The sequence below is a fragment of the Mizuhopecten yessoensis genome, unplaced genomic scaffold (genome assembly GCF_002113885.1).
Source record: "Mizuhopecten yessoensis strain PY_sf001 unplaced genomic scaffold, ASM211388v2 scaffold11149, whole genome shotgun sequence".
NCBI lineage: Eukaryota > Metazoa > Mollusca > Bivalvia > Pectinida > Pectinidae > Mizuhopecten > Mizuhopecten yessoensis.
Window position 1 is genome coordinate 293,179 of NW_018408904.1, and position 16,142 is coordinate 309,320.

Here is a 16,142-nt window from a genome sequence, read left to right on the forward strand (position 1 = left end):
GTAAGGAAGTAAGAACAGTTTCTACTGAACATACCCCCCCCCCATTGTAAGGAGGTAAGAACAGTTTCTACTGAACATAACCCCCCCCCCATTGTAAGGAGGTAAGAACTGTTTCTCATGAATGTACCACGTAATCTACTGTAATGAATCAGTTATCTGTGACAGAACTGATGTTTGTGTATTAAACAAGGATTATCATAGGCTCATAGGTTAAAAATCACATGTGATCTTCTTTTGCATATATTCTGAACAAAAAATCTTACTTTCAATTATCACAGCTATTTAAATTTATATGTCACACAAACTGACGATATTTTGAATGATATGGATTTGAAGCTTTATTATAAAACTGACTATATTACTGTTGTAATGTAAGAATGGATACAACATATTTCCACACTAAACATGACCAGCCTTCCATGCACTACCTGCGCTCTTGATTTTCCCAACTCATACTGTATGAATATGGAAAAAAATAATTATTTCAGCTTCAGTCCTTACTTCAACTTTAAAAGTGACTTTGTCACATCCCATAGGTCAGTTTAACAGCTTTGTAAATTTGTGTAAATAACAGACAAGTTATTTTCTTTAAAGGAACATTTGAGGCGCATGTTCTGTACATTTGGAAAAGTTCTTCGTGTATTTCTCCATGACAAGCCATCCTGTGGACCACCACACAAAGATGCCTCTAAACACTTCCCAACTGTGAAATTGCAAGAGGTAAGAAATTATTATTATCTTTCCATTTTGATATCCTGACAAACAGTGATCAGAGACTGCAGGGAAGTACAGGGGCAGATAAAGATGGGGGGAGTCAAAGGGTTACTTTCATGGATGCAGTTTACCTTTTTTAGTGTGCAGTAGTATAGTTTGCACCACAGATGCATACCCATGAGCAGTGCAAATTACAGATGGTGTCCTTATGCAGAGTCCCTTTTTACAGCAAAGACTCAACATTCGGCATTCTAAGCATGAAAACTATTTTTACATTTTTCATTAGTGTGTTAAATATGTCCAAATTGATTTGTTTATTAGGGCCCCGTATCGGAGATACGGGTGCCCTATAGTAATCTGTCTGTCTGTCTGTCTGTCTGTCAGTCCACACATTTTGTTTCTGGTTGATTACTTTGGTATTTATTGACCGATGTACATGAAACTAAGTTAAGATGTTCAGTTCACAAAAATACACATTGAGGTAAAAAGTCAAGGTCATAGGTCAAGGTCATTAGGTTCAAATGTCAAGGTCAAATTTCGCATCTTTTCACTGATGAACATTTTGTTATGACATGATGAAGCAAAACTGATCAGATTTAAACAAGCAGTCAATTGACCAAAGGTCAAGGTCACTGGGTCAAAGGTGAAGGTTAAATTTTGTATCTTTTCCCTGATGAACATTTTGTTATGGCATTATGCAGCAATGTTGGTCAGAATTAAACAAGGAGTCAATTGACCAAAGGTCAAGGTCACTGTCAAAGGTCACGGTCAAATTTTGTATCTTTTCCCTGATGAACATTTTTTAATGACTTTATGAAGCAAAGTTGGTCGGAATTTAACAAAGAGTCAACTGACTTAAGGTCAAGGTCTCTTGGTCAAAGGTCAAAGTAAAATTTAGTATTTTTTTGCTGGTGAATATTTCATTATGACACTTTGAAGCAATGTTTGTGGGAATTAAACAACGAGTCATTCTTGATGAAAATGGGGGATATATTGCTACAAGACGGGGCCCTTACTGACCATTCTTGATGAAAATGGGGGATATATTGCTACAAGACGGGGCCCTTACTGACCTGTCAGTGTTCTAGTTAACTTTAAAAGGATCAAACATATGTCTGCAATTCAACAAGGCTAGTTTTAGATACCCCCTAATGTTACTTTAGATAACCCCAAATTTTACTTGTCACCTACTTTCATTATATAAGCCTGTCTATGCCAGCTGACTGATCAGCAGATAGACATGCCACATAAGAGTCACATTATAGTGAAAAACACAACTGACTAAGGAATTTTACACTGCACAGACATAGATTTTTGGTCGAAAATAATACTGAGAGTTAAAGCTGTATGCAATATGTCACTTACAATAGCTCTTTTGTATTTGATACCTGTTTGGATGGAAGAGATCAGGTGTCATGCCTTTATAAAAGTAACAGACCTCACCATGTGTCGCATCGTCCAGGCCATATCTTATAAGACATCCTCTGATCATGACACCATATCTGCCAAAATTTGTACCAAACTTTTTCTGGGGGTGAGGGACTATGGATTGATAATAATACATTGTTCTTATTTAATATTGTATCTTTGTTTCAAATAACCTTTTAGGTGATTTTATAGTCTTGTGAACCAGAAAGTCCCATGCATGCTGGACAACTAGTTACACAAAATCACCAAGAAAAAACGAATATTATTAATATGATTATTGATTAAGAAAACAAAATCATGACTCATGATTTTAATTATGTAAAAATGTACCAGGTATATTACCAATAAATATGAGAAATATTTGTTTTTGATTGTCACTGATCTGTATATTATAATTACATTACAGGGATTTAAGGTGGCTTACATTGTGTTCAAAAGGCCAGATTCTATCGGGAAAGCCAAGAGTATTCCATACAGCAAACCACTGGTTATTTCATTGGACAACCCTCACAAATGTACAAACACAGGCATGGGGAGTAAGTAATCAATAATGAAATTCTCAATTAACCAGAGTCTAAGTTATTACAGTACGAATTAGTATTAGTACTTCATACAGAAATCCATTACTGACTTTGTGTTGACGAGTTTTGTTTTCCAGTGAACAAATAAATACATATGTAGTTGGATTGTCTGACTTGAAATCTGAAATTTTTGGGAGAGGTTTTTTGTCATTTCACAATCCAGCCACTCAGCTTGAAGCTGGATGAAAAAAGCTTGGCTCTGTTATTAAAAAAGTACATTTTAGCCCTCTTCATAGTTTTATGTCGCGAGGTAATTCCTTACAAAGAATTCACAGAAAGAATGTAAGTAGTAAACCGTTGTTACTGAACATTGTTTTAATGATTTCACAGAGTGGTGCAAGAATTACGAGAAGGAGAGGATAAATGAGGAAGATCTGCAACAGGAGATTGACACTTACATGGCCAAGTATGATGCTCGTGTGGAGGAGGTAATGTTCACAGAAAAAAAAACTATTTCAAGGAAAATGATATTTTGTCTGGAAAGTGTATTTTCTATTGTTAAGTTCCATGGAATCTGTGATACTCATTCAAGTTCATCCATTTAATAATATTTATATCTGAATAGCGGACTTAATAGATATTGAATTTCCTGTTAATATTGATGAATGTTAACATATTTCTTTATTTTGTTGCTTGTCAGTCATGTCTGTACAATTCTTAACCAGGCCATAATTCTTAAATGCCTGAAAGTAGTCTGATGAAACCTCATACATTGTCACAGATGCATCTCCACAAGATATTTACAAAATTAAGAATCATGTTCGTAACTGTCACAGCAAGGTCCATGTAACAATCTTAAACTGTCGAGAGTGAGACTCATGTCATTAAGGTGATCATAATCTGAAAACCACAGCAATAAGTCTTCTGTGGGGGACATCAGGTAGATCTGAAAGCCACAGCAATAAGTCTTCTGTAGGGGACATCAGGTAGATCTGAAAACCACAGCAATAAGTCTTCTGTGGGGGACATCAGGTAGATCTGAAAACCATAGAAATAAGTCTTCAGGTAGATCTGAAAACCACAGCAATAAGTCATCAGGTAGATCTGAAAACCACAGCAATAAGTCTTCAGGTAGTTCTGAAAACCACAGCAATAAGGCATCTGTGGCGAAGATTGGGTAGATGATATTATGAAGAAAAAAACCTGAATTTACAAATCCCAAATACATATGTGCAAGAATAAACATGGTATGTTTATTAAAAATGTGATTAACTCTTCACAGTTAAACACAAAAATTCATCTCCAGAAATTAATCTCTAAATATTCAGAGATCATGGTTACTAGGAAATCACCTTGTTATTGCTTTTGTTTTGATTTAAGCCTTCACGTTATTTTGATAGTTGTATGTGACATTACAAAATTGTGGTTTATGTACAGGAAAAGCAGAAAGCCAAGGATATGGAGGGTGTGCCTGATGATGAGGGCTGGGTGACAGTAACTAGACATGGCAAAAACAAAGGGGTTCCCTGGAAGGAGTCACAAGAGAAAAAAGTCACAGCCCGAGAAAAGAAGAAGAGAAAAGACAAGGTTATTTTTGTTTAACGAGATTTGAACTTAAAATATTTCACTATATATACTGACCTTTGTTTTGGAAACTGTCCCCTAAATGCTAGTGTTTTTTATTACCATGGCTCATTGTAATTTCTCTGAATTCAAGTTATCATGTCCTACCATATATATCGAGCAATAATTCCGTGCCTGGTAACAGCCGAACCCTATCTATACAGCTCAGTAGTAAGGCTAACAAACGCTATGTCAATCATTGTCCTGAACTAACCTCACCCCCTATTTTGAGCCAAGTTTGTGTGTTAGCCTGCATGCTTATTGCAGAATTAATACAAGGTCTAGTTTTAACAGGTGTGTTATGTGTGTGGTTCTGGATTGTATGTACTCGGTGAGAGCCCTTATGATAGGTCAGTATATTCTAGATTTCATAAACAAGAGGCCCAGAGGGCCTGTATCGCTCACCTGGATATCTAAGCGACCATGGCAAAATATTCTCCTAAAAAGATCCAAGGGAATGGGCCAGGCCCTAAGGCCAAACCTTTAGCATATCTGTATTAGATTGTTCATGCCCAGCAAGTTTATGTATGGTTATGGGGTGGGGATCTCAACTGTTTCCAAGCTGTGACCCAGGGGTTAAGTTTGCAAGGGTGGGGCAGATCCCGGGGTCAATTATAATATCATGACAGCATTTGTCTCTTTATGCCCAACAATGGTATATATAGTTTTGGGGTGGGAATCTCAACCATTTCAAATTTATGACCTAAGGGTGGAGCCAGTTCCCAGGGCCATCCTGGAAGCATACAATTAATGTATGTGCATTCTTCTCTTCTAATCAGCAATTGTGTATATGGTTATAGGGTGGGGATCTCAACCATTTCCAAGTAATAAACTATTTTTGGCCCCACCCCTTAGCCCAGGGGGTCAGCCCCACTATTTGTACAATTTTGAATACCCACCTCCCATGAATGCTTCTGACCAAATATGATTTATATCCAGTGTATAGTTCTACAGAATAAGTCGTTTATAGCAATAAAGCCAAATTTCCCCCTTTTGGCCCAGCCCCTCAACACCCTGGGGGGTCAGCCCCACCATTTGTATATTTTTGAATCCCCACTACCTAGGGATGCTCCAGTCAAATATGGTTGATGTCAATCTCTTAGTTCAAGAGAAGAAGTCACTTTAACCAATATGGCCAAATTGCCCACTTTTGGCCCCACTCCTCAGCCCCCTGGGGGGTCAGCCCAACCATTTGTACAATTTTGAATCCCCACCACCTAGGGATGCTTCCAGGCAAACTTAGTCAAATTCCAAGTTAAGTGGTTAAGAAGAAAAAGTTGCTAGAAGAAATTGTTGACATTCAGACGACGGACGGACGCCACGTTATGGCATAAGCTCACCTTGGTCCTACGGGCCAGGTGAGCTAAAAAGTATGTTTTCCAATTTTAATCAGGTACATGTAGTATTTTATACATGTTAACATATGTGTGAGGCACATGTAGTATTTTATACACACGTTATTATATGTGTGAGGTACATGTAGTATTTTATACACACGTTATTATATGTGTGAGGTACATCTAGTATTTTATACACACGTTGACATATGTGTGAGGTACATGTAGGATGTTATACACACGTTAACATGTGTGCGAGGTACATGTAGTATTTTATATACACGTTAACATGTGTGTGAGGTACATGTAGTATTTTATACACAAGTTAACATGGGTGTGAGGTACATGAAGTATTTTATACACACGTTAACATGTGTGTGAGGTACATGTAGTATGTTATACACACGTTAACATATGTGTGAGGTACATGTAGTATGTTATAGACACATTAACATATGTGTGAGGTACATGTAGTATGTTATACACACGTTAACATGTGTGTGAGGTACATGTAGTATGTTATACACACATTAACATGTGTGAGGTTCATGTAGTATTTTATACACACGTTAACATATGTGTGAGGTACATGTAGTATTTTATACACATGTTAACATGTGTGAGGTACATGTAGTATTTTATACACATGTTAACATATGTGTGAGGTACATGTAGTATTTTATACACACGTTAACATATGTGTGAGGTACATGTAGTATTTTATACACACGTTAACATATGTGTGAGGTACATGTAGTATTTTATACACACGTTAACATATGTGTGAGGTACATGTAGTATTTTATACACACGTTAACATATGTGTGAGGTACATGTAGTATTTTATACACACGTTAACATATGTGTGAGGTACATGTAGTATTTTATACACACGTTAACATATGTGTGAGGTACATGTAGTATTTTATACACACGTTAACATATGTGTGAGGTACATGTAGTATTTTATACACACGTTAACATATGTGTGAGGTACATGTAGTATTTTATACACACGTTAACATATGTGTGAGGTACATGTAGTATTTTATACACACGTTAACATATGTGTGAGGTACATGTAGTATTTTATACACACGTTAACATATGTGTGAGGTACATGTAGTATTTTATACACACGTTAACATATGTGTGAGGTACATGTAGTATTTTATACACACGTTAACATATGTGTGAGGTACATGTAGTATTTTATACACACGTTAACATATGTGTGAGGTACATGTAGTATTTTATACACACGTTAACATATGTGTGAGGTACATGTAGTATTTTATACACACGTTAACATATGTGTGAGGTACATGTAGTATTTTATACACACGTTAACATATGTGTGAGGTACATGTAGTATTTTATACACACGTTAACATATGTGTGAGGTACATGTAGTATTTTATACACACGTTAACATATGTGTGAGGTACATGTAGTATTTTATACACACGTTAACATATGTGTGAGGTACATGTAGTATTTTATACACACGTTAACATATGTGTGAGGTACATGTAGTATTTTATACACACGTTAACATATGTGTGAGGTACATGTAGTATTTTATACACACGTTAACATATGTGTGAGGTACATGTAGTATGTTATACACACGTTAACATATGTGTGAGGTACATGTAGTATTTTATACACACGTTAACATGTGTGTGAGGTACATGTAGTATTTTATACACACATTAACATGTGTGAGGTACATGTAGTATTTTATACACACGTTAACATGTGTGTGAGGTACATGTAGTATTTTATACACACATTAACATGTGTGAGGTACATGTAGTATTTTATACACACGTTAACATGTGTGTGAGGTACATGTAGTATTTTATACACACATTAACATGTGTGAGGTACATGTAGTATTTTATACACACGTTAACATGTGTGTGAGGTACATGTAGTATTTTATACACACATTAACATGTGTGAGGTACATGTAGTATTTTATACACACGTTAACATATGTGTGAGGTACATGTAGTATGTTATACACACGTTAACATATGTGTGAGGTACATGTAGTATTTTATACACACGTTAACATGTGTGTGAGGTACATGTAGTATTTTATACACACATTAACATGTGTGAGGTACATGTAGTATTTTATACACACGTTAACATATGTGTGAGGTACATGTAGTATGTTATACACACGTTAACATAAGTGTGAGGTACATGTAGTATTTTATACACACGTTAACATATGTGTGAGGTACATGTAGTATTTTATACACACGTTAACATGTGTGTGAGGTACATGTAGTATGTTATACACACGTTAACATAAGTGTGAGGTACATGTAGTATGTTATACACAAGTTAACATGTGTGTGAGGTACATGTAGTATTTTATACACACATTAACATGTGTGAGGTACATGTAGTATGTTATACACACGTTAACATGTGTGAGGTACATGTAGTATTTTATACACACGTTAACATGTGTGAGGTACATGTAGTATTTTATACACACGTTAACATGTGTGAGGTACATGTAGTATTTTATACACACGTTAACATGTGTGTGAGGTACATGTAGTATGTTATACACACGTTAACATATGTGTGAGGTACATGTAGTATTTTATACACACATTAACATGTGTGCCATTGATACATTATGAGGAGATGAACTTACATTTAAAACACTGTTTTTCTTACCTTTGTAGGAGCTGCTGAATTTCTATTCTTTCCAAATCAGGGAAACAAAGAGGGAGCGTAAGTTTTGTTTTTATTTAAATATTCTAATAGTGACAAGAAAAAATCCCCCGATATATCTAAGGATATTCTTATGTATGTCTCGAGAGTCAAGTTCATCAAATCCAATTGAAATCTGAAATAGAATTTCATTTGAAAACAGTTCAACTATTATCAAAGATGTCTATCTCCAGTTCATAATTATATATTTATATTAAAATGTTATGTATACAGTTAACATCAGAAGAAGTGTTCATGTGCATAGATTCATTATTTTACTTTGATTCCTCCACAGAAATAGCCGAATTGAGGCAGAAGTTTGAGGAAGACAAACAGCGAATTGCTCTGATGAAAGCATCAAGACGATTCAGACCATATTAATTGTTATGTTACCATTATTTTAAATACAATAAAATATGAAATTAATCATCTTTTTTCTTTTCATTCAAATACTAAATCATGTACTTGAGTATTCCCGACATGTCTTGCAAGAGAGAATAGCTTAAGAATGTTGAAAATTGAAAACGGACCTGTCTATGCCACACTAAAGGATACCTTTAAGATCCAACCAATTTAAAAAATATGTCCTCCTCTTGCTCTAAACACTGAGCTATCATGGTAAAATAGGGGACAAACTGCATCATTTGATGATGGTTTATATGCCATGGGCAATTATTTTGATCTACATGCTCTATGACCTTTATGTTCGGAGATGTAATCTTGGGACAAAGGTTGCAACGTACATGTAAGTCTTGAGTCATAAGTAACATTGCTGTGAAGTATGATCTAGATCAAGCCAAAGGGAACAGCGTTATGGTCTGGACACTCCGCCAAAGGGTACAGAGTCGTGGTCTGGACACTCCGCCAAAGGGTACAGAGTTATGGTCTGGACACTCTGCCAAAGGGTACACAGTTATGGTCTGGGGCGCTCCGCCAAAGGGTACATAGTTATGGTCTGGACACTCCGCCAAAGGGTACATAGTTATGGTCTGGACACTCCGCCAAAGGGTACAGAGTCTTGGTCTGGACACTCCGCCAAAGGGTACAGAGTCATGGTCTGGACACTCCGCCAAAGGGTACAGAGTCATGGTCTGGACACTCTGCCAAAGGGTACAGAGTCATGGTCTGGACACTCCGCCAAAGGGTACAGAGTCATAGTCTGGACACTCAACCAAAGGGTACATAGTTATGGTCTGGATACTCAGCAAAATGGTACAGAGTCATGGTCTGGACACTCCACCAAATGGTACAGAATTATGGTCTGGACACTCAGCCAAAGGGTACATTGTCAAGGTCAGGACACTCTGCCAAATGGTACATAGTCATGGTCTGGACACTCCGCTAAAGGGTACAGAGTTATGGTCTGGACACTACGCAAAAGGGTACAGAGTCATGGTCTGGACACTCCGCCAAAGGGTACACAATTATGGTCTGGACACTCCGCCAAAGGGTACAGAGTCATGGTCTGGACACTCAGACAAAGGGTAAAGAGTCATGGTCTGGATACTCAGTCAAAGGGTACATTGTCATGGTCTGGACACTCTGCCAAAGAGTACAGAGTCATGGTCTGGACATTCCGCCAAATGGTACACAATTATGGTCTGGACACTCAGCCAAAGGGTACAGAGTCATGGTCTGGACACTCAGCCAAAGGGTACAGGGTTAGGGTCAGGACATTTAGCCAAAGGGTACAGGGTTATAGCTGGGACACTCAGCCAAAAGGTACAGGGTTATAGCTGGGACACTCAGCCAAAGGGTACAGGGTTAGGGTCAGGACATTTAGCCNTGTCTGGACACTCTACCAAAGAGTACAGGGATATGGTCTGGACACTCAACCAAAGGGTACAGGGTTATAGCTGGAACACTCAGCCAAAGGGTACAGGGTTATGGCTTGGATACTCGGCTAAAGGGTTGTGGCCAGAGCACTCAGAGCTGAAAGTACAGTTATGGCTAGGACACTTGTTTTAGATGTCCATTGCACTACAGGCATTACTTTGGGTTAAGCTTGTGTCTCTTAGATTATGGACAACAAATCTGTGAAGGTATAAAGATCAAACTATTAAAGACACCCACTTTAGATGTCCATACTCCATCAGCTTTCTTTTGGAGATATGATCTATGGTGATGGTTGTGACACACTTTGGGTCATGCTGTGATATGTAGGCATGGATATAAACGTTCCAGAAACACTGACGTTATATACAACCTGATCCTAATGTACAGTTGATTATGGAAGTAACAGATCACGGTTTCAGAAATTAATGGTACATGACGTACCTAAAGAATGTTGGGAGAAAAGTTTCTAATAAATCATGCTACACTTTGTAATGCCAGTAATCTGTAGTTAAAAAACCCCAACAACTTTAGATTCAGTCAATACAGCAGAAACAAAACAAAATAATTGTCTGTAAGGTAGTAAATGCAAACATATCTGTAAATAACATTTTTACAACTTCAAGATGAAGTTAAGTAAAACATGGTTATAATGACCCTCATTTTGTGTGCCACTTTGCTTACTGCCAACATATTTCAAGGTCAAGGTCCCATTACCCTTAACAGTTTGAACATACTATCAACATAGGTATCAGAAATCTGTAGGACAGATGATGGCCATGTATTGATGATTTACTGTCGAAAAGTATACAATCGTAACTCCCTGATATTGTGTTTGATTGAATCTAAAACATAAGAATTAAATGTACTCTACTGAAAACAAAAATAAGTGAAATTTTTCTATTGCATTACTGTTGAAAGTTTTCCTATTTAATGGGTATGCAAATGCAATATACATGATCCAAAAACACAAGTCAAGTAATTAAGGTTTTTATCAAAATTTATTTATTATGCACAGAAATATAGAAATAAATATGTACAAAGGCAGTTTATGTGTGGTAGTAATCATGATGTGTCCATCGGTTGAGTGGTCCATGGTCTGGCTATGATCTGCAGTAATCTGAAAGAAGTCAGATTTAATATCTAAGTAAGAAAAGTTTTCACGGAACATGATTTATACTTTTTTACAAAACTTATTTTCCTCCCAATGATCAATATTCTTTATATTATCAAAATGTTTACTACCAGGTAAAATATTTAAAGATTTTTTTCAAGCATTATTTATAAAACGGTACTAAATGACATTAATAATTAGTGGTTTAATTTAAATTCCAAGTACATGTATGAGAATTGTACAAACCTGTTCTGGGGTAAGATTTCACACAGTGTAAGGATTTCTTTACCACCTGTAAAAATGTAAATTAGCGCATTACCTGATAGGTGAAATATAGTAAATATAGTCAGGTGACTTGTGTAATACATAGTACGTTAATATGGCAATGACTTTCCGGTGACTTGTATAATACCTAGTATGTTACAAGAGGCCCAATGGGCCTGCATCGCTCACCTGGTATAAATCTCAAACTTCTAACCTTAAAAGTGTATCAAAATAAAGCTACATATAAAATATTAGTATTTATGACTATAAATCACTCCAAACAACCTGTTTAAAGATTTTAACACATTTGACCCCTGTGACTATTAAAGTCCAACGAGGTAAAAACAAACTTGGTAGCCCTTCATCCAAGCATGCTTCTGGCCAGATATCAACATTCTGGGCCCTATCGTTATTCAGAAGATGTTGCTAAAGGTTTAAAACATATTTGACCCCTGTGACCTTGAATATAAGTCATGTTCATTCATTTGAACAAACTTGGTAGCCCTTGATCCCAGCATCTTACTGGCCAAATAGCATCATCCTGGACCTTTTGGTTATTCAGAAGAAGTTGTATATAGGTTTTAAACATATTTGACTCCTGTGACCTTGAATATAGGTCAAGGTATATACGTAATTCATTTGAACAAACTTTGTAGCCCTTCATGCAAGCATGTTTCTGGCCAAATATCTTCACCTTGGACCATTTGGTTATTCAGAAGGTGTTTGAAAGGGTTTTTTAAGATAATTGAACCCAGTGATCTTGAAAATGAGCGAAGGTCATTCATTTGAACAAACTTGGTTGCCCTTCAAACCCAGCATGTCATTGGCCACATATCATCATACTGGGCCTTCTGGAAATTCAGAAGTTGTTGTTGAAATATTTTAACATATTTGACCCCTGTGACCTAGAAAATGGGTGGAGGTCATTCATTTGAACAAACTTGGTAGTCCTTCATCCTATCTTCCTACTAGCCAGATACCATCACCCTAGGCCTCTTGGTTATTGAGAAGTCAGAAGTTGTTTAGAAAAAGTTGACACCGGACAGACGCACCACAGCATAGCTATAGGCTCACTTGGCCCTTAGCAATGACTCTAACGGGACTTGTATAATACCTAGTACGTTAATCTAGCAATGACTCATGTGACAAAAATAAAATTTGAGCTAATGCCTAGAGTGAGTATCATGGACTTTTACAGTTTATTTACTGACAAAGGACACCTATATTTGCAGTGTCAATGCACAAGTAAATCCTATACAGGGCCAGAAAGGATGACTGTCCTTGTTTTACATATTCACTGTGTGAAACGATATACATATGAAATTTATTTTGAATTGACAGCGTTATCGTTATTTATACCAAATAAATAGCTATTTTGTAAAGATCCTTACACGTGTACAGGACATGTTTATTTGGTAATCACTGTGTAAAATCATACCTAAATATCAAAATCAATTTGTCAGTAAGGATGATCATACACATTTTTTTCTGAAGCAAACTTTCATGAAGTTTTCATTTTTGAAATTACTATCAGGAGTGACTAAAATTTTCGTTGTACTTACTCGATAGTTTCAATCCACCGGTCACTATAGCAACCTGGATTATCTGTCCCAGTCGATCGACTAAGGTTTGAAATTCCTCCTCCTGTATCTTGTCTTTATTGAGCTGGTAAAGTCGGACAAGCTCCCTGGCTATGGACAGGAAATGTGACATGTGGAAAAGTTCCTGGTTAAGTTCCATGCTCTTGTAAGCTTGAAAGCTCTGTAAGATGCTGAAATGTAGCTTGGAAAGCAACGAGAATGTCTTTGTCTTATCACTGTGTAGTTTGTTATTTGATTGCAAATCTGGTTCACATTGCGTTGTGCATAGAATTTGTCCTAAAGTGCACCACTGCACTAGTCCAAAGAATGGGCATGAGAAACTGGCCTGAATGCGAACAAGTCGGACAGACTCCGAACACAGACATGGATCACCAGACACCCAGCTTGTGATGTAGTCCAACAGGATGGCGGGGGGTGCCCGAGATATTTCTACAGAAGAAAAAATACTTTAATCACATACATGTATAAGAATAAGATATTTATTTATAGCATTCAGACTGGCTCTGCTCTGTGATTAAATAATAGAATCTTTAAAGCCCTTTGGAATGGGATGAGGTATCTCAACCTGAAGGGGAGGATTTTACCAAATTCAAAGCTTTTCGAGTGTTTGACAGCAATAGAATCTTCCTCCTCAGTGTGAGATCCCCCATCTCGCCCTCGCAGAAAAAATAATCTCATCTTTCTAACGTGTACAGTAAATATATCGTAAAAGGTTTCAAATTCATCTCATTGTCTTTTCCGCATTGCGGCATCAGTGTTTCATTGTGACGTCACGTCCATGCGAGATAGACTCAGCAAGCAAGCATGGCTATCTTACATGGCCAGCCTGTTCTTCCATGACTGGATATGAGAGTAAATGAAATCTCAGTCCCGACTTAGATTCTGTAACAGCCCAATCTCTGCCTGTGTCATGGTTGGGATTATGTTACAGAATCATAGCCCTCAAACTGAGATAACTCAATCTCACTCAATTACAGTTATGGATTTGACTAATCTCGAGTGAATGAAAAGTTATACCACTAGACCAAGGACTTGCCCTACTTACGCAGTGACATTGTTATGGTATACATATATGATCTATAACAGAACATTAAAATATCTGATGAATACAAAATGACCATAAGGCAATAAGTGTATTACAATGTGTACTTTTGAGAGATGTATCAACCAATTTTTCATTAAATAATTTACTTTATATATAACTGTTGCGTGTATTATACACATAGTTCAACTTTATGTGTATTACCAAGCATGTTATTCTCAGTACCAACAGTTACTAAAAAGAATATACCATGAAATGGTATTACCAAGCATGTTATTCTCAGTACCAACAATTACTAAAAAGAATATACCATGAAATGGATATATGGTGGCAACAGCTGTGATGAAGTTACAGGTGAAGAGAGGTGAGACACTGGGCAGTGTTTGGAAGGTGTTGCTTATCTCTGGGAACAGCAGGCAGTAATCCTCCACCAGTCGCTGTACCAGGTCACACACAGTGCTGCTATGACAACCCTGCTCCTGGAAAACCATAGAGTAATCCACTTAGCTAATCTTTTTTATATAAAAATTTTCAAAATTCACACAGGATTGTGTTGATGAAGTTTCATGAATCACATTGAGACATTCTCCTTTATATAGTAAGTATAAGAACTTTTGTAAAACATTAAATTTGCATGTCTCCAGTGAGTACCATGTATATAAGCTCTAACCTGGACACACTATGGAGGTGAAAATCTACTCCGAGAACACTTATATTAATTACCTGCATCCAAAGAGCAGCACAGTCAAGTACTGCTCCACTTCCAATAGAGAGGGCCATTGATACCAATTTTGTGAGGAGAGTGGTTTTTGCCACCTCAATACTTCCACCAAAGATCACACTGAAGATACTGAACCTAGAGCTCTGTGGTGCCCCTTGCAGGCAACTGCACACCATCTCAAGTAGTTGGAGCTCCTGAATGGCATTCAGTTTCTGTTATAAGTAAAAATTCAAGACAAATATTCAACAGGGTTCTTCCAAATCTGAGGGAGTTCCATGTTTATTAATACTTTCTCTGTGATGGAACAAGAACCCTTTTACCTTATATAACAAGATATTAGTTAATAATATTTGCATATTAAATAAGTCATTAGCTAGGTCCTAACCGTGTATGTATTAAGTCCTGCAAACCTACAAATTTCAATCAGAACTTATATGTTAACTACCAGGGATAATCCTGGAGGGGGACATTGACCCCTCAAAACTGAAATTGATCCCTCGTATGTTCCAATTTTCTTTTAATTTTACATAGGATGGCCTCTCTTAAAATATAATTTTGATATTAACTAAAAATTACTGAAATGGCCCACTGCTCTCAAATTCCAGGATTTCCCATTAACTACCTTTTGTGGCCCTCTTGTTCTGCCAGTTGCTGACTTGAATAATACATAATCCTGGCTGACTTCCACTGCAAAGTTCTCGGCTCCCCCTCCCAGTCCAGGAATAGCCCCTCCTGATGAGGATGTGAAGCATGATGTCAGGTACTGGAGTGCTATACGAGATGACTCCGGAAACTCAAGGACACTTAGCCGCTTCAATATCTTACTCATTGTTCACGGAAATCTGCAATGGAGTATTAGAGTACTATACCTAAAAACATGTGGATAAAGTAAAGCTGCTGAGGAACATGAAGTATAAATCCGTCAAAACTGGAGACACGTATAAAACACTAATGGTCTTTATTGTATAGTAATGCATACGTTTCGTTCACCTCAAATACCTTAATACAAGATTCTAGAAACTTCTTTAAATAAAAAGTAAATAAATATGCAAGCGTAGTATCTTTTGTCGGTACCTGAATTTACAATGTAAATAAAGTCACTCGCCTCCTTCTTTCATCCCGACTGCTTCCAAGATCTTAATGACAGTGATCATGATTTCAAACGTTGGGTCGACTTTCGTCTAATACAGAACTTGGTACCG

The 16,142-nt window shown here is 37.0% G+C and overlaps 2 protein-coding genes across 4 annotated transcripts in view; one reads left to right on the plus strand and one right to left on the minus strand.

The window, feature by feature from the left end:
• Positions 1 to 8,791, plus strand: part of LOC110466945 (ribosomal RNA-processing protein 7 homolog A-like) — a 20,625-nt gene extending 11,834 nt beyond the window's left edge. For both annotated transcript variants that reach the window (XM_021523761.1, XM_021523763.1), the window contains 6 exons: positions 595 to 720; positions 2,549 to 2,678; positions 3,054 to 3,151; positions 4,101 to 4,250; positions 8,338 to 8,386; positions 8,661 to 8,791. In XM_021523761.1, the coding sequence (XP_021379436.1) occupies positions 595 to 720; positions 2,549 to 2,678; positions 3,054 to 3,151; positions 4,101 to 4,250; positions 8,338 to 8,386; positions 8,661 to 8,746 (639 nt within the window). In that variant the 3' untranslated portion in view covers positions 8,747 to 8,791. The remainder of the gene's footprint in view (positions 1 to 594; positions 721 to 2,548; positions 2,679 to 3,053; positions 3,152 to 4,100; positions 4,251 to 8,337; positions 8,387 to 8,660) is intronic.
• Positions 8,792 to 11,187: 2,396 nt separating this feature from the next.
• Positions 11,188 to 16,142, minus strand: LOC110466941 (uncharacterized protein C7orf26 homolog). Of its 2 annotated transcripts, none has more exons than XM_021523755.1 (7): positions 16,046 to 16,142; positions 15,563 to 15,782; positions 14,943 to 15,152; positions 14,530 to 14,698; positions 13,139 to 13,606; positions 11,559 to 11,604; positions 11,188 to 11,318 (listed from the first exon to the last, which is right to left on the minus strand). In XM_021523755.1, exons 2-7 carry the CDS (start codon positions 15,767 to 15,769, stop codon positions 11,264 to 11,266), a joined length of 1,155 nt encoding a protein of 384 aa, XP_021379430.1. In that variant the 5' UTR covers positions 15,770 to 15,782; positions 16,046 to 16,142; the 3' UTR covers positions 11,188 to 11,263. The 2 variants fall into 2 exon arrangements, with proteins under 2 accessions (XP_021379430.1, XP_021379429.1); XM_021523754.1 differs by having other exon boundaries at positions 16,015 to 16,133.

Excerpts from the sequence above, each read along its gene's own strand:
- LOC110466941 (XM_021523755.1), bottom strand. The coding sequence starts at position 15,769 with ATGAGTAAGATATTGAAGCGGCTAAGTGTCCTTGAGTTTCCGGAGTCA. Across the intron at positions 15,153-15,562 it reads GAACAAGAGGGCCACAAAAG|AAACTGAATGCCATTCAGGA; the intron begins GTAGTTAATGGG and ends TACTTATAACAG. Across the intron at positions 11,319-11,558 it reads GAAATCTTACCCCAGAACAG|ATTACTGCAGATCATAGCCA; the intron begins GTTTGTACAATT and ends GACTTCTTTCAG.